The following is a 24354-nucleotide window of genomic DNA, read 5'->3' on the forward strand; positions in this document are numbered from 1 at the left end:
TATTACAAAAACATAAAAAGTTGTGTATTATATGAAAAACCTATGGTTGTAAAAGTGTGTACTTTACTTGGTGTATATATATCACCTTCAAGAAATGTGATATTTTAATTTAGTATATTTTCATCCATATATTTAGCAAACAATATGTGACATGATCTGGTCCATGGGGGCCAAAGTCGGCAAATTTGAAATCGAGATAAAAGGCAACAATATGGAAAAAAAACCCAATAAAATACATAAGAAAATAGACCTCACAAAACGTCAGAACTTTAGAACCAAGTATGCTAGATCTTTGGTGTTTTCAGTATATGATAGCCTAATGTTCAATGATGTTTGTAGGGTAATGATTATTGTAACTCAATTTTCAAAAATGCCTCCTTTGGCCCCATGGACCAGATCGTGTCACATATTAAAATTCACTGGTTGCATGTATCTTGAAACTTGCAAACCTGGGGGCTGAGTGGCAAAAATATATGCAAAAATTGCTGATTTTACAAAAAACAAATTGGGGATTGATGCCGCCAAAATCATTCCTCTGGGAATTCCACTGTGCATATTCCAGTACAATCCCTTCACAATTCTTGCGTTTCACAATACGATACGCCTCCAGCGGTCACTGGGTCGAGGCCAAAATACGCAGTGCATCATGGGAAAATGAGTCGACATCCAAAGCCCGCGTAATACGAATACACTACAGGAACATGCATCATTATGGGTTTAAATGTCATTATAATGATGTTACATGCGAATGCACACTAAAACAACAATTTACAACTATAGTAGATCCATTTTCTATCTATTGATCACAGGGAATCCTTCGTGGAGCTGTTTTCAACATATTTATTATTACACTAGTGTGAAAATTTAATAGCAGCTAGAACGGCGTGGTCGACTCTAGAGTCTAAAATTTGACTGCCAAAAGCAACCGCTGGCGGCGCATCGTATTGTGAAACGCGAGAATTGCACACATGTAGGCCTTGGTATAGGTGACAATCATGTGATGCAACCTTTGGAAAGACCTATTCTTCATAATCATTTGTATTTATTTTATTTATAACATTCGGCTGAAGCCAGGCAAAGCGCAATTGTACTCAGAGGCTACTAAATTAAAGGGATGCCAACCGAATATGACAGAGATATGGGAAGAGGTCCGATTTATCATTTTAGTAGCAGGAGGAAAACCAGAACACCCAGAGAAAAACCTGTGATGAACCTTTTTAGTGACAAAATGTAAATATATGGGGACTTTTGGTGATAGTAGATTAAAAATCAAGCAACTTTTGGTAGCTTCTGTTGGTGCATGTCTAGGGGGTCTTAGGGGCTCAACCCCCCCCCCCACGGGCTTTGCCAAAAACCTGACAAATCTGCCTATTTGGGGCAAATCTTGGCCACTCTGCTCCTTGGGGTAGAATGTTTCTGGGCTTGCCCGTACTTGGTAATAAGAAGTGTAATATAGATTGAATTGATAAGCTTAACTTGTATTGGCTGTGTTGATGGTGGCGTAGCTAGGGGTTGAGGTGCCCAGGGCCAAGGATACATAATAGTGTGCCCCCATTCTTGAAACAATTGCACCTGGCATGTGCAAAAATTTGCACTAATTAATTTTGGTTGTAAAGAAGTTGAATTTCGGTCTTAAATTGATCTTTCAAATGACTATTTGTGCTGAAATATACGCAAAGCATGCAAAAGTTTTGACTTTTATCGCTTGGAGGGGCGCAGAACCGCTGAATTTGACAATTGGTGCCCCTTAGGGTGGCACCCAGGGCATGTGCTCCCCTTGCTATGCCACTGTGTGTTGATGTTTGATTAATTGAGACTGGTCACACAAGAGATTTTTCTTGAAAATAACTATTATATTACATCATATTAGTAGGCTGAAACATGCACTCATCATCACCATAAGCCAACAATGTAAATACATAACACATAATTATTGTATGTACACAGTGCTATTATTTAGTGCCTTATAAGTTTGTAAATAAAATAGATTCTACTTATTCAGGGTTCTTCTAATTAAGATTAAAACTATTTGTTTTGTTGCCTTCTCTGAAAAGGTGCGTAGCCAGGATTTTATTTGTGTACGGGATGGGGGAGCATGACTTGGAAAAGGTTGACCCCACAAAAATGAGAGTGGTGAAAACTTGAAACTAATGGCCATATTAAATCGTGAAAAACGATTTAATAACATTAAAATGTAGGGTTATATAATTTATATAAAATATCAAATTTTAATAATTTGCAATAAAATTTTTAAAAATGAGCAAGGTTTTTAATTCAAGTCAACACATACATAAATGACAGCCAGTGAAAAAATGTCACTGACTATCCAGGATTTTAACCTGGGACCTTCGGATCACCGGACCGATGCTCTACCAACTGAGCTAATAAGTCAGATGGAGAAGAGCAGTGATGTTATTATCTATAGGCCTTCAGTTCAATACCCGCCCTCTATCATCTTCTCATCCAAGAAGCTTTAAGAAAGAGGTTTGGAAATCATTCCGAAATTATATTCTCTGTCAATAAATTTTTTACTTTATCACGAATTTAAAAAGAAGATCAAAATTATATGATATCAGAAGGACATTCCTTGTATTCAGAATGCTATTTGATATGTCTGATGTGCTCTCAGGTCCCACAAAAATATGTGAACATTTTGTTACATTGCTATCCAATTCCTTAAGACATAAATAAAATAATAATTGAATGAAGTACCCCAATGTGTCCATTTATTCACATCTTTTGCCATCATTTCTGAAAATATTGTTTTCATGACTGACCCTAACATTTTCTTTCTTTTGAGGGCAACTCAACATTTTTTCTTGGCCTTAGTGCGACTACGGGAATATTGTTCAGCATGATTGCCTTATAACAAATGTATTTTAATGAATTAATATTATAATTGATATACCATATTATTACTACCTGATATCAGCAGTAGATAGGGCATTGATGAACTACATGATATCAGCAGTAGATATGACCATTGATAAACTACATGATATCAGCAGTAGATATGAGCATTGATAAACTACCTGATATTAGCAGTAGATACATGCATTGATAAACTATCTGATATCAGCAGTAGATAAAAGCATTGATAAACTACCTGATATCAGCAGTAGATAAGAGCATTGATAAACTACATGATATCAGCAGTAGATACATGCATTGATAAACTATCTGATATCAGCATTAGGTAAGAGCATTGATAAACTACCTGATACCAGCAGTAGATAAGGGCATTGATAAACTACATGATACCAGCAGTAGATAAGGGCATTGATAAACTACATGATATCAGCAGTAGATAAGAGCATTGATAAACTACCTGATAACAGTAGTAGATAAAGAGCATTGATGAACTACCTGATATCAGCAGTAGATAAGAGCATTGATAAACTACCTGATATCAGCAGTAGAGAAGGGGTATTGATAAACTACCTGATATCAGCAGTAGTTAAGGGTATTGATGAACTATAGCAGTAGATAAGTGGCATAAGTTATACGATCATAGTACCAATGTCCTTGCAGCCTCACAATGGTGTATTTTTCATAAATAGTTTGTATCATCACTTTTGTATCACCTGGGTCTTTCTTGTTTCTAAAATCTAAACTATTTTGGGCTATTCCAGTTGAAATCCATACACCCCCTGTGGAAGACATTGCCTTAATATTCCACACAGGGAGAGTGACTATCAAATGGGGTTACCTAAATATGTGACTTCATTTGAAATCTACACCCGCTGTGTGAGTGTCTTTCAGGGGGTATATGGATTGGCAAACTTTATGAAAGGTTTTCGTTTGATTAAGCCATTTGAAGTCCACACTCCCCCTGTGGAAGATTTAAAAAAATCTTCAAAGAGGAAGTATGAATTTCAAATGGAATTGGCACATTGACCAACTCTATTTGAAACTCATCATCCCTCTGTTGAAGACTCAGGTTGAAACGTTCTCAGGGTGTGTATGAAATTCAAATGGAGCTACTTAATGTGTTCATTCCATTTGATATTCATACTCCCCCTGTAATAGATATTATTAAAATCTTCCACAGGGGTAGTGTGGATTTTAAATGGAATAGCCTGATGAAATGTAGTCCCATGTCTTTTTAAGGTTTCTCTTCACTTTTTGAAAAACTTTTCAGTGTAAAAAACTATATTTTCTAAAACTTTATAAACATAGGTATATATTATGTTAACTGTTTATTTTTAACTGAAATCATGTTGTTTAAAGAAAAATGTAACTTAAAAAAAAGAATGTTAGTTGTACATGTAGTATCATGCAGGCTTGGCACAATAATTCCGGTTGAATCTTTCTCAGAGTGCAAGAAATTCAAATAGATCTGCCCAATGTGCTCATTCCATTTGAAATTCATACTCCCCCAGTGGAAGATATTTCTAACATCTCCCACAGGGGTAGTGTGGATTTCAAATGGAATAGCCCGTTTAGTTCAGTCACATTTTGGTTGTATTATTTTATGTACATGTATGGGTGCTTAGAAATGGTAATAAATGTTCAACATTATGAAATGTTGAATGAAATTTAAAAAAATTATGTTGTTGACTTGCAATTTTTAGTCTGCACAATAAGGGACCGTTCACAAACACTTGTTAGGGGGGGCTGATGCAAAAGGGAAGCCCTGAAAATTGTTGACCCTCCTTGGGGGGTAGCAATGGGTGAATGCATATGTGACACGATCAAGGGAAATGAGCCTGATGTCGCTAATATTGATTTTGAGATATTGGCAAATAAAGTATTAAAATTCTTTTGTTTTATATTGTTTTCAGCGATTGATAAATTGACGTAACTTCACAAAGAAAAGTCATATCAACATGGGGTTTTCAGTTTCTAAAAGCTCTAAATGTCCTCTTTAAAAACATTTTTCTTTTTTTTTAAACTCATTTACGACCAGGGCCGACATGCGACTCATTCCCCTTGATCATGTCACATATATGCATACATAATTAATATTTTATTTTGTACATAAAACATTCACACAAACAACATAATCTGAATCGATTCCTGATAATTTATTCAAAAAAGATCAAATTTCAAATGAATATGATTGTACATGTACGTGCTACATAACACCAATGATTACATACTTTTATTTGAGAATTTACAACTTCTGATCATCCTAAATTTCAGAAAATTATACACTTTGTACATAATACAATGTATATTACACAGCTACACAACATGCTCAATATTATTTCAATTTTCAATGATTCGTTTCATAATTTTACATTATGCATAACATAACAAAGACAGGTTCATATATCGCCTGGTCAAATTATTCTTCATTTTTAACTGCACTGAATTAGCCTAGCATAGAAATCCATTGAAGGATTAATCCACAAGCTGCTTGATTCCTCAATGGAGTCTTTAAACTGGTCTAACTCATGAATATTTACATGTAACACCAATCATCAATGATCATCAATCAAGTTCAATTCATGCCTGTAATGTAATGCCCACATCATACTAAGCGATAACAAAGAACAAAGGATTTTTTCATAAAGTATATTTCTATCACTTGATCGAAATAGGGATTACCGATTTCCCACCAGGCGCACTATATACATGTACATGCATTTGGCTTCCTTGATCTTTCAGTTTGATCAGTTATTCTAGTTAACAATTAATTCCAACTACATTGTACCTACACTACAGGGTGGTCCAAAAAGAACTTTACCAAATTTGAAAGGTGAATTTCTCAGAGTTTAGAGGAGCTATTCTCAAAAATGTTATCACCACACATTCTTAAATATATATATTTAAAATATGTAATAATATTGGAAATAGCTGCTCTACACTCTGAGAAAATAAAGCTTTCAATTTGGGTCAAGTTTTTTGGACCACCCAGTATAACAAACTACCGAAATGTTAGTACATATTTCAGTCGGACGAATTGGAACAGGGAAATGACAATATACAAATACCAGGTTGGTCATTTCAATTGAAATGCTCCATGCAAAACATTTTATTATATAAATTTCAGAAGTTTCGTCTGCCTGTATAACAGGTTTTTTCCCATTGCCTGGAACATTTGAATTAGGGGTTCATTCATAGGATTGAGGGCATAAACAGCGATCATGCCCGAAATCCTATGAATGAACCCCGTTCATGCATACCCAACATTCTTAGCAATTCAATACAGATGAAAATAATAAGGGTTTACAAGTTTAAATAACATTTCCATACCGTTTTCCTTCATAAATTGGAAGAAAATGAGTAGGCCTACTTGCAGGAAGCAGCTTGGCTCATGAGGTCAACGGCCGGGAGTCAACGCGTGATAAACGGAATTTATGACCAGCAAAAAAGGGCCCAAATCCAATTATAAACATCGTTATATCGTGAGTATGTATGAACTGGATTTAATTCATTTTCATGGTGAATTTGTAGGCATTTCTACACAAAATTAAAGGATCAAATATTGTGTCGGTATGACGACGTACATGTAAAGGAAGGTGACCCGATATATTTGGAAAATCTTACGTATAACATAAAATGTCGTCCCTTTAAAGCTTTTCATTCAAAAAGAACATGTAAATGTTTCTTGACTCATTCCTTATGAAATGACTGGATTAAACAGGAATTATAGAATGACAATTATTTGGCAGTCAAAAGTGTAATTTCTTTGATCATACATGTAAATACAACAGGTTTCAATTTTACATGTAGTAACTACCCGTACTTGCATCTCTCTTAGAACCTACTCGGGCAAATTAAGTTCATTTCAGTAAATCAGGTAATCAAATAGCTACAACTACAACATTAATACAGGTTATTAACTTGATGAATGAAGCCAATAATGTATGACTGTTTGTTTGCAAGAAACCAAAAGTCACTAACAGACACATCTACATTAATTCTAACCAAGTCTCTACTTCATCAAAACTCTTTACTAGTTGGACCAGGCCTTGAACAATTTTTTAAGAACTGCTGATCTTTTACTAAAAGTGGAGTAGTGATATTTGCCCTTTAATTTGTCAAAAATTTCAATAGAGACTCGTAATAATGAATAATTATGATGGATAAATCTAAAGTTTGGAACCGAATTGTGCATTTACTATTGTATAGCTTTGTATATTTGTATAGCTTTGTATGTATACATTACATGTATTGTATACAGTATATCATACAGGCCTACTATTTAATTGCCAACTTCAATTTAATCTTAAATATAAAGTATTACATTCTACATCAAAGCATGTCATTCCAGTTGAAATCCACACCCCCTATGGAAGATAATAATGACCTTGTTCCCCCACACAGGGAGTGTAGATTTCGAATTGAGTCACCCATTCATCAGGTGCTGCCATTTGAAATTCGCACTCCCTGTGTGGGATTAAGGTCACATCTTCCATGGGGGTGTACGGATTTCAACTGGAATAGCCCAAAGTCCACAACTTTGACACTTGGCAAAGTTTGAAGACTATTAGGCAAAGTAAAAAAATATCACACTTAATGTTCAGGCTGCCTTTTTTTGTGATTATGAAATTATTTCAGGCACATTTTACTAGCGCCTCTTTGGATCTCCTCTTCCAAGTTACATGACCGGCGATTGACCGCTCTTCCTTTTTTCAAAAAAGCTGTATTTTTAAATATGCTTTTTTTTACTTTGCCTTATAAATCAGAACAGAAATGCCTTTTACTTCAAGAGGCATAGATCAGTTAACTTCATAATTGAAAGTAAAAAATAAAGGATCTTTGTTTTGCATGATAAAAGTTTTTAACACAAGTTTCCACATGTATAAATGAAAGCCAATGACAAATTTTCACTGACCATGTACAGGATTGGCACCTGGGACCTTTGGATCACTGGACCGATGCTCTACCAACTGAGCTAATGAGTCGGTTGGAGAAGAACAGTTTTGAACAAATTTCTATCTTTACCCAGAGCAGCCAGCGCACATAAACAAACATAAAAACCTTCCGCTCTTCTCCTGTGTGCCTCTGTGGCTCAATTGGCTAGAGCGTTGTGCTAGTAATACGAAGGTCGCCGGTTCAAATCCGGCCAGATGCACTGGGTTTTTTTCAACTTTTATGTGCGCTGGCTGCTCTGGGTAAAGATTGCAATTTGTTCATCTTATCAACCCAGAGAACTAAGTATATAATTTTCATTGAAGAACAATTTTCTTATATAAAGGGTACAGGTTCACATGTATCACATACAAGGAAAATTCATTAATAATCACACCACGTCATACAAATACATGTAACAACATAATTTATGGGATAATTTTAACAATCACACTCACAGACAGTGACTTATATTTAAATGCACAATGGATTTTACAAAGGAGTTTTACTTGAAAAATAAAAGAAATTACACCATATTTTGGTGGTTTTGTTCACTATTTTGGCTCCAAATATTCACTAAGCCTAATTGGCCTAAATGGTACAAATGTCCAAGGCTCAGGGATGCCAGTGGCCTGAAGTGACTTTGCAGGAAAGGCCTGAAAAAACGAGCTGAATATAAATAATAAAGTGTGGAAATTTGGAGTAACAAAAGGTACACTACAAGATTCCTATTGCAGCCACCTGCACAGGTACACCGTCGCCAAGGTACCAGGCTGGTACACACAGAGTACATACACAGTACCAACTGTCACCAAGGTACCAAGCTGGTACACACAGAGTACCTACGCAGTACCAATACTGCAACTGCACAGGATCCTCCAGCAGTAGTATTGTACTTGTACTCCCCTGGTACTGCACAGTACCACAGCCAAGTACCTTGGTGACGGTGTACCTGTGCAGGCGGCCCAATAGGAATCAGGTACATTTGTAGGGTACATGTAGGAAATCAGGCAATTGCCTGAAACCTGGCATCCCTAGAGGCTGTATACGACATAATCTCAAAGGACCGACCAAGCGTCGATGGTGGATCGAATGATCAAACTTATGGTATTGGGTTCTTTTGCCATACATGTAGTCGACATATGACATTCCTCGTTGCCTGATGTATGTATCATGTTATGTTTGGTTGAGGACCTGTGATTAATAATTCAATCAAAATCAGATAAAGGGCAATAAAGAACAGCAAAGTGGTCATACGCTGTTTTAAACCTCAAGTACATAATGTACACATGTAGGCCAATAGACCAATTTCGAAAATATTTATACAGTAAACACTACAATTACAGCCAGTCCCGTTTTTATTATAACATCATCTATTAACATGCATCTAGAATTCAGTGATTTTTACAATGTACATTTTCACACAATAAACTATGTCACAAATGCAGCTCAATATAGTATTCATGCACCATGATACACATAGAAGTTTTCATATGTACATAATTACAATATAATTGCATTATCCAAACTGTCCCATCTGTACTACAAACTTCAAATATAACCGATACACAATGTACACACATGTATAACAAAATTACAATAACCACTGATTATAACATGAAGTATAATTAATGGCACAACATGTGATATTATTTATAATATTTACAACCATAATCCCGTCATAATTTCAATACAATTAATCTTTCACCATTATGTACCAAATTTATATCAACATAAGACATACACCCATCAAATGTGTGTCATCGGACTGTAGGAACCCATGGATTCGATCCATGTACATAAGACACCCACGCCCAGCACCACACCACCATCACCGACTGCCCTACAACATGTACCTACAATACGTGTTTTAGTCCCAGATAACATAATTTGACCATATAATTTCCCCCCCAAAGGTTTTAAAGGCAATGGGCCATTCCATTTGAAACACTTCTACCTCAATTTCAGTTGAACTGTGAGTGCATTTTATGTTACATCTAGATGAAAACATGGCAAAAATGTTGAAAAAGCATGTGAAATTGAGCAAAACCATGCCAAATGCATACATTTTCGTAACAAGAAAACCTGAATTCAGGTTTAAACCTAAAAATTCTCATGCCTGCATACCTTTCCATTGTTATGGATGGGGTGATTTGTTGAATTTGGAATGGCTGTAACTGTTGAATTTGGTTGATATTCTGAAATTGTCCTCAAGGGGGTTGTGATTTTTAAATGGAATAGCCCAAAACCTACCCAGTAAAAAAAACCCCAAAATTTCTATTCACTCTACATAGCATGAATTAGACAGTTTACATTTAGTTTATGCAGCCTTTGGTAAAACTTAAAATTTCAGTTTAGAGATATTACGTGATTGCAGGTTCGGTGACCACCATTTTTGACATCGTGTATCCAAGATAAATGTATTTTACATTTTGTGTACAAATTTAATAGAAATGATCTGACCCTGCAGCCAGCCCCTTAATATCACCAACCTGCTCTGGAGGCCAATGAGGTAGAACCAAAGAGTACCATCTGTGTCATCTCTGTGAGACGCTCATGGAGGGCAAGATAGTGTCTCCGGATTAGTTTGCTATGCGCCTGGCAAACTTTGATTCAAAGTGGATGTTTCCTTGAGGTCTGCGTGCCACTGTGTCAAAAAACATACACTAAGCGCTGCATGTGCACTCATAATGTAACGCTAAAGTTTACAGATGCCAATTATCATACGATTTTGGGCCTTAGCCAATAAATACAGGAGGTACACTATTTGCTCACCATGAGCGACAATCCAATATGAGTGTATTTATCATAGTATTTCACACTGGGCAATTTTGAGTTGATCTGGGTTTACTCTCTTTGGGAGGTCTAAAGCTTCAGATTCCATTTTGGCTTTCTCAAAAAAGTAGGGCCTGTGTGTGATACACACGCAATTAAAGACGGTGCATCAGTAGCGTGCAATGCAGTGCAAAGTGACTAAGCCCTACACATACAATGTACACTGCCTTTGATCGCACATGTACCACATGCACACACTGCAGTATCAAAGAAGCCAAATGGACTATAGCACTATAGTCTGTATACCTATCTCGAGTAATATTGATATTGTTTTTGATTGTATCTCTAAATGTAATCATGAGAAACAGGCCTATATAAAAGAAAGGAAATGATGCAAGTAATCCAACTAGCATAACAGCATCCTGCAAAAATTAACAGTGTTTGAGAAAATCTCAAAATTTAATTTTACTTTACCGACTCGGGGAAGGTATACGGACTATAAAAGTGCTGCTTTGGAGTCATTCTGAAAAGCTACAAAAAAGGGCTGAAAAGCATTACAGTTTTACTGGATTAAACAGGTAGAATGGCTTCATGATACCATACATGTTATACAAACCACATCTCAATATGTGTACATCAATATCAAAACGATGCACTTGTAGGCTGTACATGTGTCTCATTTCACATACATTGTAATAGCAAGAAAATAATACCAGACTCATCTCAAGTGCGAGGTCACTTCAAACCATTCCCAAGTCACCTGGTTTAGGAATACAGAGAACATTCCTTAACCATGTGACTTGGAGATAATTTGAAATGACCTCCACTTGAGATGAGTCTGGTATTTAGTCCCAACTATTATGTGAAATGAGACACATGTACATTGTAGCAGCCGACAAGTGCATCGTTTTGATATGGATGTACACATACACCCCCTATGGAATACATAACCTTAATCTCCCACACAGGGAGTATGAATAAGCTGTGAGATGATTCACCCATTCAGGCAAGCCCATTTGAAATTCACACTCCCTGTGTGGGAGATTAAGATTGTGTCTTCCATAGTGGATGTATGGAGCAAAAAAACAATAATCTCAATTACACAATTCAACTACTACAGGCTATTCCAATAGAAATCCACACACCCTGGGCCCCTATGGAAGACATGACCTTAATCTCCGACAGATTCACCCATTCAGGCAGTTCCATTTGACATTTACACTCCCTGTGTGGGAGATTAAGATCATGTCTTCTATAGGGGGTGTATGGATTTCAAATGTAATAGCCAATGTACCCTGAGTTCATCCAACAAAAATTCATAAATTCAATCAAAAATCATTCACAATTTTTGATTGTGAAACAATACATAAATTAAATTAAAAAATATTTACAATATCAAACTCAAAATTCTAAAAAAATTAATTCAAGCACACCAACACATATGTGACACAATCTGGTTTATGAGGGCCAAAGGCAGCAAAATTGATATTGCCTCATTTGGCCCCATGGTAGGTATGTCCACATTATAGAGGGCGACGTTCAACTCAAAAAGCTCAAAAAGTTGCGACCACAGTAAATGGCTTAACTGTGTAATCCCCATAGGAAAATACAAAATTTTGAAATTTGGACACCAGAAACATAGTCTAAAGAGTGCTGGTCCTTTATCCTTGTACAGAAGTCATCATACAGTGATAGTTAGATTTCATAAAATAAAATCGCCTTTGTGTAAAACGGATCATCGTGGTGAAAAATGATGCATTACTGGCTCTTTGGTACAGTAAGTCATTGTAAGGCATTGTCAATGATGGCCGCAGAAAAATGAAAGATTTTAAAAACAGACATTTGCCCATAACTTTGTTGATATTTGAGCTACAGACATGGTTGATATGACCCCTCATTTTTTAAGTTAAATGATCACCTTTTTAAACAAAATAATTTCCATGTAAAAAAACCTACTTGAAAATTTTGTGATCATGCCTACCCATGGAGGAGATTGTGTCACATGATATATATAATACAGTAAAAGAGAAAATTTCTTGTTTTGTTCCAATTTTTTTGTTGAATGCGGATTGCCAGATTAAGGGAAAAAAAAGAAGAAAGGAAGGAACAAAATGTGCTCTGTGCTGCAGAACTTTGAGTCTCCTTTCTTTGAATCAAAACACTAGCTAGGATCCACAACATGCTCATCTATCAGGGGCACAGTTCTTTAACCACAATACATTTGTTTATTCATTGAATGACCTTTGAAAATTTGGGTACAAAAACTATACTCTGCAACTTGAGGTCAAATTTTGCACTATGATTGTATAATTGAGGTTATTGAACTATGCCATTGGGATGAGGCCAATGTGGTCCCTAGTGAAAGCTGATCCAGGAAAAATGAGTGGCTTGTCAATCTAAACCAACAATTTGTTTTTAAATTCATTGCATGTGTCATTTTTAAAGCTTTAATTTGATGAAAAGTACACCACATTATCAGGCATGAGAATAATCATCCATGAAAAAACCCTGAAAGTTTGAAAAAGCCTGTAAAAGCATGTGAAATGAGGCTAAAAATGGGCTGAAATTAAAAGAAAGTACGGAAATTTGGACCACAAAAAAGCAGGAAATCCTGCAAAAGCAGGAAAATTCTCATGCCTGCATTATGTGAAACCTGGGTCTGTCTGTTAGACAGGGGTGTGAGAGGCCACAGACCAAAAACAAGGAAAATTACTAAAACAGCGGTGAAATCAGGGCCAAATACACATGTATGGGCTGAAAATAAAAGAGAACATGTACATTTTGGCAATGAAAAAAGAGGAAATCAGCTGTAAACAGGAACTCTCACACACTCGTCAGAGATCAATTTGCCCGAAATTCCTTCTTAATACAATATACGTACTGCAACAACAAAGGAGATGGTTTAACCTCTGAGCTGCATAATCTGTCATATGCCATATGGGGAAATTATATTAACTAGTGGGAAAGCATTTTGGTACAAAGTGACTTACTATAGAGGCCCTGCATGAAATTATCGATTGGCTCCAAACAAAGGATTTGAGCCGGTGTCCTTCACCGTAGTTATGGCGGAGTGCAGTCCATTCAATCAAATGTTGTCATCAACCTATTTGATCATAGTGCAGGGTTATGTGTGTAAGACGAACTGTCACAGTAGATTGCAATCATGCATTTGAGTAGTCCGCCATATTTACGGGATGATACGTCACATGCAAGGCCTCTATAGAAAACCCAGGATTCATGTATTAGTTCCCAAGCCTGGAAGTAAGCAGACTGGAACCAGGAGCAATTTGTTTTTGAACATTGCTCCTGGTTCAGCAATATTTGAAGAAACAGGAGCAATTTTCAAATAGTAAATCCTGATCTGCATATACAATATAGCATTCCAGCACTACAGCATCAAGTGCAAAAACTGGATCCAGGAGCAATTTTCTAAAATAAATGCTCCTGGTTCATGTGAATTTTACAAGAACCAGGAGCAAAATTGGTGGGTTTACGAGGGCAAATTTGCTCCCCGCGCCCACTTTTTTCCAGGCTTGTTAGTTCCAGATGTGGTAATTTTAGTGCTGCACAGAATGATAAAATACAAAGGAAGTTTTTACTATTTGACTAGACCTAAATTCAAATTAGAGACCAACGGCATGTATACATGTAGCACGATCACATTTTCAGGCATGAGAATGGCTTTTTTGAAAACTGCCTAAAAAAGCGTGTGAATTTGATGTTAAAAAGCCCAAAACAGGCTGAAAAATATAAAAATGCATAAATTTGGACAACAAAACAGCCTGATTTCAGGCAAAAGCCTGAAAATTCTCATACATGTCTGCATTTTGGACTTACTCGCACGATATGGCATCCATGGAAATTTTTGCATTTTGCAAAATTGGAGGGGGCAATTATTACATTAATACAAACAATACAGTAATTAAAAATAGCTTTACATAATTTCGAGCATTGCCGACTTCTTCCTTTTCGTCAATTTTCAAAAATACCTAATGTGAGAGTTTTATCAACTTATCCGACAACAACACTAATAGTGTATTCGCTGTCGTAGTGCACGTTAGTAACCATTGGTTACTGCTCCAAGCCTGGGCTCATACACCTGTTCCGAATTTTGATATGCCATAGGCTTCGTGTTTTGATCATTTCCATCAGTGCTTCATAGAAAGCGTGATCCAGTTGACCTAGCAACGGTCATATTCTAACATGTACTACGACAGCGAATTTAAATGATGTTACAATCGTATTATTCCTGCTTTACAACTGGCGCATCCCCATCGTTAATTTCATCTGGTGTCACCACGCTAACCTCCACATCGTGGACTATCTCCATGTGGGCTTTGAAATGATCCAGAAGATTGAAGTGTTTGGAACAGAATGAGCACTTAAAGGACGAGCTTCCGAGACTCTCCACAGCGCCATCATCCGTATCCATTGACTCATCTCCACCAAAATTTTTCTTATGCACATTCTCCATGTGCGATCTATAGTTAGCTTTTGTGACAAACCGCTTGTCGCAGTCGTCGCATGCGAATGGTTCGTGTCCGTCGTGCTTCTGCTGGTGGTAACGCAGCTCTCGATGCCTTGTGAAGCGCCGATCGCACCGATTGCATGGAAATTTGGCCTCTTTTGTGTGGAGTGTTTCATGTTCGCGCAAGTAGCTTCGACCGCGGAATGATTTCTCGCAGTATGAGCAATTGTAACGTTTCTCGGGAGCGCGGGCATTTCCCCTCGAGTTGGGCGAAAGCAATGACTGGGAGGCATTCGCCGGGAGGACTGCGACAGGTTGTACCAGAACCACATTCATAGTATTTGCTCCATTTTCTTGCGTCACCTGCTGCTCATCGCTTGTTCCCTTGTCGCCATTTTCTGCGATTTTAATACTCACAATTTTCCCAGATGCATATTTGCACGGATCCGAGCTATTTTCCTTCAGGTGCTCTTGTATTTGATCGCGATCGGGAAAACTACGTCCGCAATACTGACAGTACATGTTATCCGCTGTGCTCTTGTGACTCAATACATGCAGCTGGAAGTCCTTGAACCCAAAGAAGAGCTTACCGCAGCCACACTGATGCGAGTTGGAATCCAAAACCTTTGCTGTAGGTGCCGGCGCAATCAGGATAGGCTTCCGACGAGAGGACGCTCCCGGACTTTCGCTATCGTCCTCATCCAATTGTGGCTGCACATTCAAATACTTACATGGTCGGACTCCATTCAACTTCTTGTGATAAGCCATATCTCTAGGTCGAGAGAAACAGCGACCGCAAAATTCGCAAACACTATTGTTCTTCGTCATGTGTCCTTTAATATGGGCGTGGAATTCTTCTTGGTCCTCAAACTTGGTTGTAAGTCGAAAACAAGATGTAAAGCAACATCTCCAAAAGTCGATACCTTCGCCCTTTTCCAAAACTTTTTTTGGTCGCCTGCTAGAGGGTGTGCCTGGCGAGCTCCCAGTAACATGCGCATCACCGCCTTCGTTATTAGCTATTAGCACAGCAACCGTTGATGATCCTGGGGACTGCTTGGGAGCAATGAGTGGGAATGTTCGCACATGTCCTGCTGTACCTTTAGTATGCTGCCCGACATGTTCAACAAAAGTGCCCTTATTCTGGAAGCCCTTACTGCAGAAACTACAGATGTAGGGAAAGGATGCTAATTCTGTGCCGGCTCCATCATTAGTATCGTCTTCTTCATGTGTTTTGCGATGCATTCGCAACTCTTTACCGCCCTCAAACTGTGCGTGGCATATTCTACATATGTATGGATTGACTCTGAATATGTCTTGCATCACTATACTGTGGTCAACATCCATTTCCATGAGTCTTGCTCTCTTCTCTGCTGGCTTACGATCAAACGAACCATCTTCGTCGATATCGTGGATGGTCTTCAGGTGCTTCTTCAGATCCCACTTCAGCACAAAATTCTTCTGGCACAGCCCGCACACGTACCTCCCTTCTCCTCTGTGTCTCGCTTTGTGGTAGCGCAGCTCTCGGTTGCGCACAAATGTCTTGCCACATTCGTCGCAGCTGAACAAATTATCACGCGTATGGGTGGCGATGTGTTCGTCAAACTGACGCCTTGATTTGTGGTCAAACTCTTTGCCACACTCGCTGCAAATGAAATTTGTATCGCTGGGCGTGCTCTGCACCGCCAAATTCTTCACATTGTGGGTATTCTTCAAATGCTCCTGCAGCTCTCTCCGTGTAACAAAAATCACGTAGCAATATTCACAAGTGAGCTTATTGGACGACGATATATGCACAGTTCTGATGTGAATTTTTAAATCTCGTTGGCTTCCACAAGCCTTTCCACAATGCGGACAATTGACAGGATTGGAAGCTGTATGTGTGCGTTCGTGTTGTACTAAACTGCCCTTATTGAAGCATTTTTTCCAGCAATACGAACACTGATGCTGTGCCTTTTTGTGCGTATCTTCGTGAGCCAACATCAGGGATCGATCCGGCAGATTCTTCTCACAAAACTTGCACGCATACAGCTTTGGATTTGCATTATCCTGTACCATCTGATGTTTCAGAACTAGATGCTTGCGCAGACTTTCTTTGTCGTCGTAAAAACTAGTACAAAACAAGCATGCCATCTTTCCCTGAGGAATTATCACGGTGTCCTTCTGCGACGGTGATATTTGCGAGTTTTCGCCACTATACGAACTGTTCATATCGGCGTCTGTTTCATTCAAGCTTTCATCATTGTCCATACCGCAGACTTGGTGGTGCTTTTCAAATTCTTCGCTTTTGCGAAAACTCTGTCCACATTCCTGACATATGAGCAAAACAAATTTACTCTCTATGTGCATTTTCTCGTGTTCCTCTCGTTCTGTATTCGAAGCAAAAAATTCCTCACAATACCAGCATCTAAATTCCGACATCGCTTCAGACGGCGACAAGTCTATTCTGTCTGATGTATCGTGATCGTCCCCGCCCGTCCCATTTTCTAACGGTTCGAGGATAAGACTGTTTTTGTTCTCATCGCCTCCAACAATTACGACAATTTGCTGCTGATCATCATCAGCAGCGCCCTCGTCAGTTGAATTTCCGACAGAATTCACAAGTTGTTGCACCAAGTCTGTCCACGGTTGATCCTCTTCCTCCTCCTGAGCTTCTACATTTTGTATAGCAGACTCAAGATTTTTGTTGAGTTCCTCTATCATGGCAGTGCTATCTTGAATTTCTGTAGCAGAGGAGTCTCCATCCGACTCTGCCACAAGGTCGGACTTTTGTTGCGCATTATCTGCGGTTGGAAGGTCTTCATTTAAACCATCTGTGCCAGAGTTGACCTCTGAGTTTACTGGGGAGTTAATATCAGGGATCTCTTTATCAGGTTGTTCAATTTTCACTCCATCAACTGTAGCCTGAGAGTCAGAGTCAGTAGCGTCTGGGTCATCAGTGTTGGTTCCATCTGTTGGTTGGGCTGGGTCATCAGTGTTGGTTTCGATACCATCCATGACACTGTCATCTGCTGTTTGGTCTGTATCCATATCTTCAGATGGCGGGGTGGGATTTGGCGGTTTCTCCATAGCATGTGCTGAGTGCTGGTACTCACGTTACAGCATTATCTATTGGAGCAGAGAGAGAACAAAAGATATAGTTAGAGGAAGAAGACACCTGAGTCAGAGAAGATAACTTATCCTTCCCAGAATCCTTTGCAACATGATGCATCACCTCATTACAGCGAATGACAATCCTATTACCCTTTGTTTTCACGTTGAGAATAGATTGGCTAAAATTGGGGTGAGAGTCATGAAATAAACATATTTTGCAAGATCTGCATGTGCTCTGTTCAGTGAGGTACATTATCACTATCGACTCATATTGCACTTGATAGCAAATAAGTGCGGAAAATTGAAATGGAAGAAATGCATTGTGGGAGGTAAAGTAAAGTAAAAGGTAAAGGAGACGACCCTGTATAAACAGTGATCGGAGTGCCCATCTCTCTTTCATTGGCGATTGGGCCAGACTCCTCCATGTAATGTTGCTATAGGGGATCGCTACACCTCCTCTACAGCGAGTCTGTTACCTTCCCAGCATTTAAGAATGCCGGTACCCATTTAAACATCTGGGTGGAGAGGAATAATCGAGATAAAGTGCCTTACTCAAAGGCACAACACGATGGCGTCGCCGGGGCTCGAACCCGCAACCTTGCGATTATGAGTCAGTGCCCGTTCCGCTAGGCCAACGTGCTCCCTTGAAATGGAAGAAATGCATTGTGGGAAGTGTAATATATCTTTCCTCTGACCAAATGATTGATGATACCCTATAAACAGAACTATTCCCTATTCCAGAAAAATACAGCACTAATTTTTTTGAATTAAAAAAATAGGAGCGATTACCGAATAGGGTGCAACTCTACTAGTCTTATTACAAGACCGCTGCCCTACATCAACCCTAAGCTCAGTTTAGGCCAATTACACCCCCCACATTTCAAGATGACACAAAATTAATTGGCATTGATCATGCATGCAAGGATTCCTCTTTCTTCTCCTCTCCTTCCTCTTTCTTTCTTTCTTTCTTCAGACATTAGATGCATCATTGTTTTGAATTGGGTATTTTTGTTTAATCAAATAGTAGCTTTAATAAAGAAGCACACATACTTTCTGTTCGAGTTTGTTACTATAATAAAATGACTGGCTTACAGGTAAAGTACCGTTTGTTATCACCGTCAAACCCCCACCCTTTTTATTTTTTCCCCATGATTTTGGCCAGACACCCTTTCTTTATCAGGAATTGAATTGAGTAGCCCCCCCCCCCTGGCAGTAATTTGGACAGGGCCTACTTTCCTTGTGAAATTGATAAATCTATTTTAGTAGGCTGGCATCTTTTATAAGTCAGAACATGCCAACCTCACTGTCCTCACATAGATCATGTTTAGATAAAGGACACCATATTGTCTCCAGTAGCCATACTTAAAACCGGAACTCATCACTATTACACTGACGGCATCTATTTATAGGAAGAATTCAAAACACGGCGACGATAACGGTCACAAGTCTGGTCTTTTACATCCTCAAATGTGCTCAAAATTTATGAACATGCACTAAATATGTTTTGTTTAAGTCTCATCTTCACGTGAGGAATGGTAGGAAGTGGTTATGAGAAAAAGTAGTATTTTATGTGTACCCTGGAAAGGTCTACTAAGGTAGACATCTCAGACTCGAAGCAAAGAAGTCAGTGGAAATCGTAGTGACGGAGGTGTGAGTACCTCGGGCTAATATGCACATACATGTACATGTAGCTACATAATGTTTAAGTACGGTACCAAATATTTCTTGCAGATTAATTCGTTTTAATTAGCATAAATAGATCGTAAATTTGAATTTCGTTCTGGTATACCAGAACGAAATTATAACATAAAGGGGCTGTCATTTTCTTCGAAGGGGGGGGGTCATAAATATACTGGGGGGGGGGGCATAGAATTTTGAGACCAAATACAGGGGGGTTATAATTTGTTAACAACCAAAATAAGGGGGGTTATAGAATTATTAACCTGGGCTGGTGACTCAAAATTTGTGTGCGCAATTCTTCAACTTAAGGTAGTACTACACCCCTGGCCAATTTTGTGCCTATTTTTGCATTTTTCTCAACAATTATAGCGCATTGGTGACAAGCAATATATATTATAGGGGCAAGGACTACAACTACTGCACTGGATATTTTATTTCAGCACAGACAACAGTTGTGGAGTTACAGTCTAAAATGAGGGAAAAACAATATTTGATCAATAAATCCGTATTTGGATTGCTCGCTACCATATTTGAACAGATTGTGATACGCACTTTTGTTATTGGTCGTCATGTTTTAGCCTGATCAATTTTTGGAAAGGGAAGATAGCTGAAGATGTAAAAATCATCTATTTGTATAAACTTTTGAGCAAAATTTTGTGTTATTTTGTAAGGTGAAGAGATTAAAGTGATGGTTATGAATGAGGTTAATAACTTTGCATCGGTAATATGTCGGGCATTGTGAAAAATCTAAACATTTTGCTTTGGACCTCGGATCGATATTCCTCGGTTCCAAAGGCAAAATGTTTAGATTTTCACAATGCCCTCCAAATAACCGATGCGCGCAGTTATTAACCTCTAAATATGTTATAAACTTTAATTGGCCGTAAATTCGTAATAACCATGTTAACATCCTGTTAACATCAAGTTCTGTCTTGTAAAATAATATAAGATGTGAATTCGGCATTCCTTTACTTTAGGGTTTTTTATTTTTACATGTAATAGCTGCCTTCTGGGCGGGTTAGGGTTACATGTATGTCCAGCATGGTCACGTCACTCTTCCGGTGTAACGTGTCCAGAACATCAATAACATCTTGGAAGACACCGATAAATTCCAGGACGGCCTGCCAATTTAAGCTTCCTATAATATCTATTGCACATAACATATGAAGTCACGAACTTACAAACTTCAATATGTACTTCAAATAAACCAGACCAGCTGTTAATAATTACCGATCCTTCAAAACATTTCACTCTTGCGGCTGTTTGATGTAAAATACGACTTCCATTTCTCCATTTTCCCTATCGAAACGTCATGTGTTGTTTACCATTTTGCCGGAAATGTGCAAGGTATTGTGGGAAATTGCCAGGCCTTCTTCTGGAAATGCGCAAGGTATTGTGGGAAATTGCCAGATCTGTACACATTGTGCGCGATTTTGTCAGTGTTGCCAGATAAAAATAGAGACTGACCGATCATGGTCAAATTAAGTAAATTGTAAATGAATACGGGAGTGTGTTTTTTGAGCTCAGAGCATACATAAATTAATTATGGTAATACTATGTGTACAAGTAGGCCCTTTCAACATACGGGTGAAATTTACTCACGGCGATGGCAGCCATTGTTTACAATTGGGGAATTGGTAATCGGTGATCGATGATCGAATCGGCAGATCAAAGAGGGAATTGATCGGCCAATCGGCCGATTCAGATAAGGACATGATCGGTCAGACACTAGATAAAAATGATGTACGGAAAAAGAAATTGCCCCTGCACTCGCCATCCAACGAGTGTTTGCTGGCCATTAAGTTGTTTTATTTCACAAAGGGGATCTGCTGTCTTGCTAAGCCTAAGGTGGTACTACACACCTTGATATAAAATTTGTGACTATTTTTGCATTTTTCTCAAAAACTAATAAAACACTGGTAACAAAAGTTATGTACCATATATTATAAGGGCAAGGAATTCAGTTACTACACTGGAATTTCAGTGACTCAAGACAAGTAGTTATTGATTTATTGATCAAATATTGGTTTTCCCTCATTTTTGACTGTAACTCCACAACTGTTGTCTGTGCTGAGATAAAATTTTCAATGCAGTAGTTGTAGTCCTTGCCCCTATAATATCTTAGGCCAATCAAAGTCGATTTTGAGTTTCCCATCACGCGCCCTCACTTCATTTTCTGACCATCACTTGAATTCATTATTTGTGATTTTCCAAAACATACCGATAAAAACTGGTTATATTTGCAAAACAAATGATGAATATCCATTTATTTTTTGTGGAAAAATCAAAATCAAAACATACATTTTGCTGTCAACCTTGCAGACCCTTTTTATTATACTTTTGAATCTCATTTAGGCTTAACATCCATCTTCAAGTGAGTGAGCGGCAAATAACAACACAATTTACATGCGTGTTGGTCATATAATGAAAGGCAGAAAAATAATGAATAATGAAAAAGTTACCTCACTTGTTTTCAGAAATTATGTGACGGGAAACTCAAAATCGACTGTTAGTGGCCTTACTTGTCACCAATGCGCTAGAATTTTTGAGATAAATGCAAAAATAGGCACAAAATTGGCCAGGGGTGTAGTACGGTACCATCTTAATCTTAATCTCGAGAAATTACATGTATGACAGGATTTGTCTGGAATCGGGATTAGATAAGATAATTATAGGGCCCCTATACAATACACATTCATTTTCTGTAGGCCTACCATTTTTAAAAACGAATGGACTAGAAGACCTATCAAGGTGTTGCTACATACAAGCTGTTTGTGCAACGCTACAAAAGTACAAATCTTTGTCACTCAATGTAACTCGGTTAAATTGCAAATTGGTCCGACAAGGTCAGGTCATATCCGCATGACCGCGTCATTACAAACATGACAAACCTCATTGTCGTAGCCGAGAGAGCAAGCGTGAGAGCTGGACACTTTTCGTGTTCTGGACACTTTTTGTCATAAATATATTGGCGATGTCCAGTGTTTATGGCCATTATTTACATACAGGTACGTTTGATCGTGATAGGGTACAAGGTAGATCGATAGCTGTACAAATTGTACAAAATATCAATTTGATACTGACCTAAAATTATGTACACAAATATTTTGGTCCACACATTGTGTATGTACATGTATAACCGGGATGTATAATTGTATTAAGTTCAAGTTGTGCCACGATTAGGTTAGGGTTAGGGTTATACACATGTCACTTGTATGACCCACCCTAGGACCCCCGGGGGATGTGCGTCATGGTTAGGTCATTTACCAACCAATTAGTGACGCAGGGTACGGTCATTTACTCAATATGTGCGTTACAACATACCCCGAGGGGTGCGTCAGTGTCAGTCACTTTACCTAGGTGCGTCAATGGTTAGGCGCATCAGTGTCAGTCAAAATACCTAAATGCCTAAAATGGTGAGTCAAATTTGCGTCATGAGGACAGTCATAATCCTTAACATGTGCGTCACAATTTTGACCAGGGGCTCAGTCATTGTCGGCAAATGTCAGTCATTGTTTAGACGCACATGTGGGTCATGGTATAGTTAAATCCGACGCACCTATGTAAAGTGACTCACCACTCCCGGGGGTCATAGGGTGGGTCATACAAGTGACATGTGTATTATAACACTGTACTTCCACAAGGCAGCTATAACATTTAAGAATAAAACCCCCTAAAGTAAAGAAACACCGTAAATTCTGTCCGAGAATTCTGTCTGTCATGGTCTGTAATTTATTATACGGATTCCCTCAAACTGACTGCATACGCCAGCAGTCTGAGCATGGACTTCACTTTTTTTAATCCTTTTCAGTTTTCTTTTTCATGATCATAAAATAATTTCATAAATTTTTAAAGTTTTTGACACAGCACAGAGTAGTCACATGACTGCCAATTCATTGCCTGACTGTATGCTGTACAAAATAGGTGCCGCACCTGACGCATACGCTCGAGTAGTTGTCGCGGGGCTTGCCGGGTCAGCGCACGGTTACCGCCCCGCTAATTGCGCAGTGCACAACATCCGCACTGCTTCGCTGTACATTTCAATTGGGTGCGAAGTCGCCAGCACGGACGCAACTTTCGCACACAAAATTAAACATTTTAACGTTAGAAATGGTAAAAACAAACCTTACCATGCTTAGAAATGCACCTTGGCGTAATTCTTTATTATATCTGCGTACATGCCAGTTGAGTATTTTCGCTGAAAATTGGAAAACTGCCTTCGCAAATCGACGCACATACGCGGAAAATGGCTGAAAAAATGGCGAAGAAGGAATGCAGGCTGTCCGTAAAAACACTCCCGAAATTAGCCAACTGAGGGCGTTTAAACAGGGTGATCCATAAAACAGACCATAAAAAAAGTCATCTACTCCAATCATCTCATACCATATTCAGGGCCTAATTTTTAAGTATAATTTTTCAAAAAATTGGATAGAGACAAGGAATTGTGAAACAACACTCATTTACTCTGTACTAGCTATTTATTTAGGTTCTTTCATGAAGCAAAAAATACTTGCCGTTTGCGCCACTTGCAGTGCACT

The 24354-nt window shown here is 38.4% G+C and overlaps 1 protein-coding gene and 1 non-coding gene across 2 annotated transcripts; one reads left to right on the top strand and one right to left on the bottom strand.

Moving 5' to 3' along the window:
- Positions 1 to 7952: 7952 nt before the first annotated feature.
- On the top strand, positions 7953 to 8026 carry Trnat-agu (transfer RNA threonine (anticodon AGU)). The gene has a single exon. It is a non-coding gene; the product is annotated as a tRNA-Thr (tRNA).
- A 5871-nt stretch (positions 8027 to 13897) lies between these two features.
- On the bottom strand, positions 13898 to 24069 carry LOC140162540 (uncharacterized). Its single transcript, XM_072185790.1, has 2 exons — positions 23947 to 24069; positions 13898 to 18151 (listed from the first exon to the last, which is right to left on the bottom strand). Exon 2 carries the CDS (start codon positions 18110 to 18112, stop codon positions 14822 to 14824), a length of 3291 nt encoding a protein of 1096 aa, XP_072041891.1. The 5' UTR covers positions 18113 to 18151; positions 23947 to 24069; the 3' UTR covers positions 13898 to 14821.
- Between the last annotated feature and the right edge of the window lie 285 nt (positions 24070 to 24354).

Source organism: Amphiura filiformis, chromosome 10 (assembly GCF_039555335.1).
Source record: "Amphiura filiformis chromosome 10, Afil_fr2py, whole genome shotgun sequence".
Taxonomy (NCBI): domain Eukaryota; kingdom Metazoa; phylum Echinodermata; class Ophiuroidea; order Amphilepidida; family Amphiuridae; genus Amphiura; species Amphiura filiformis.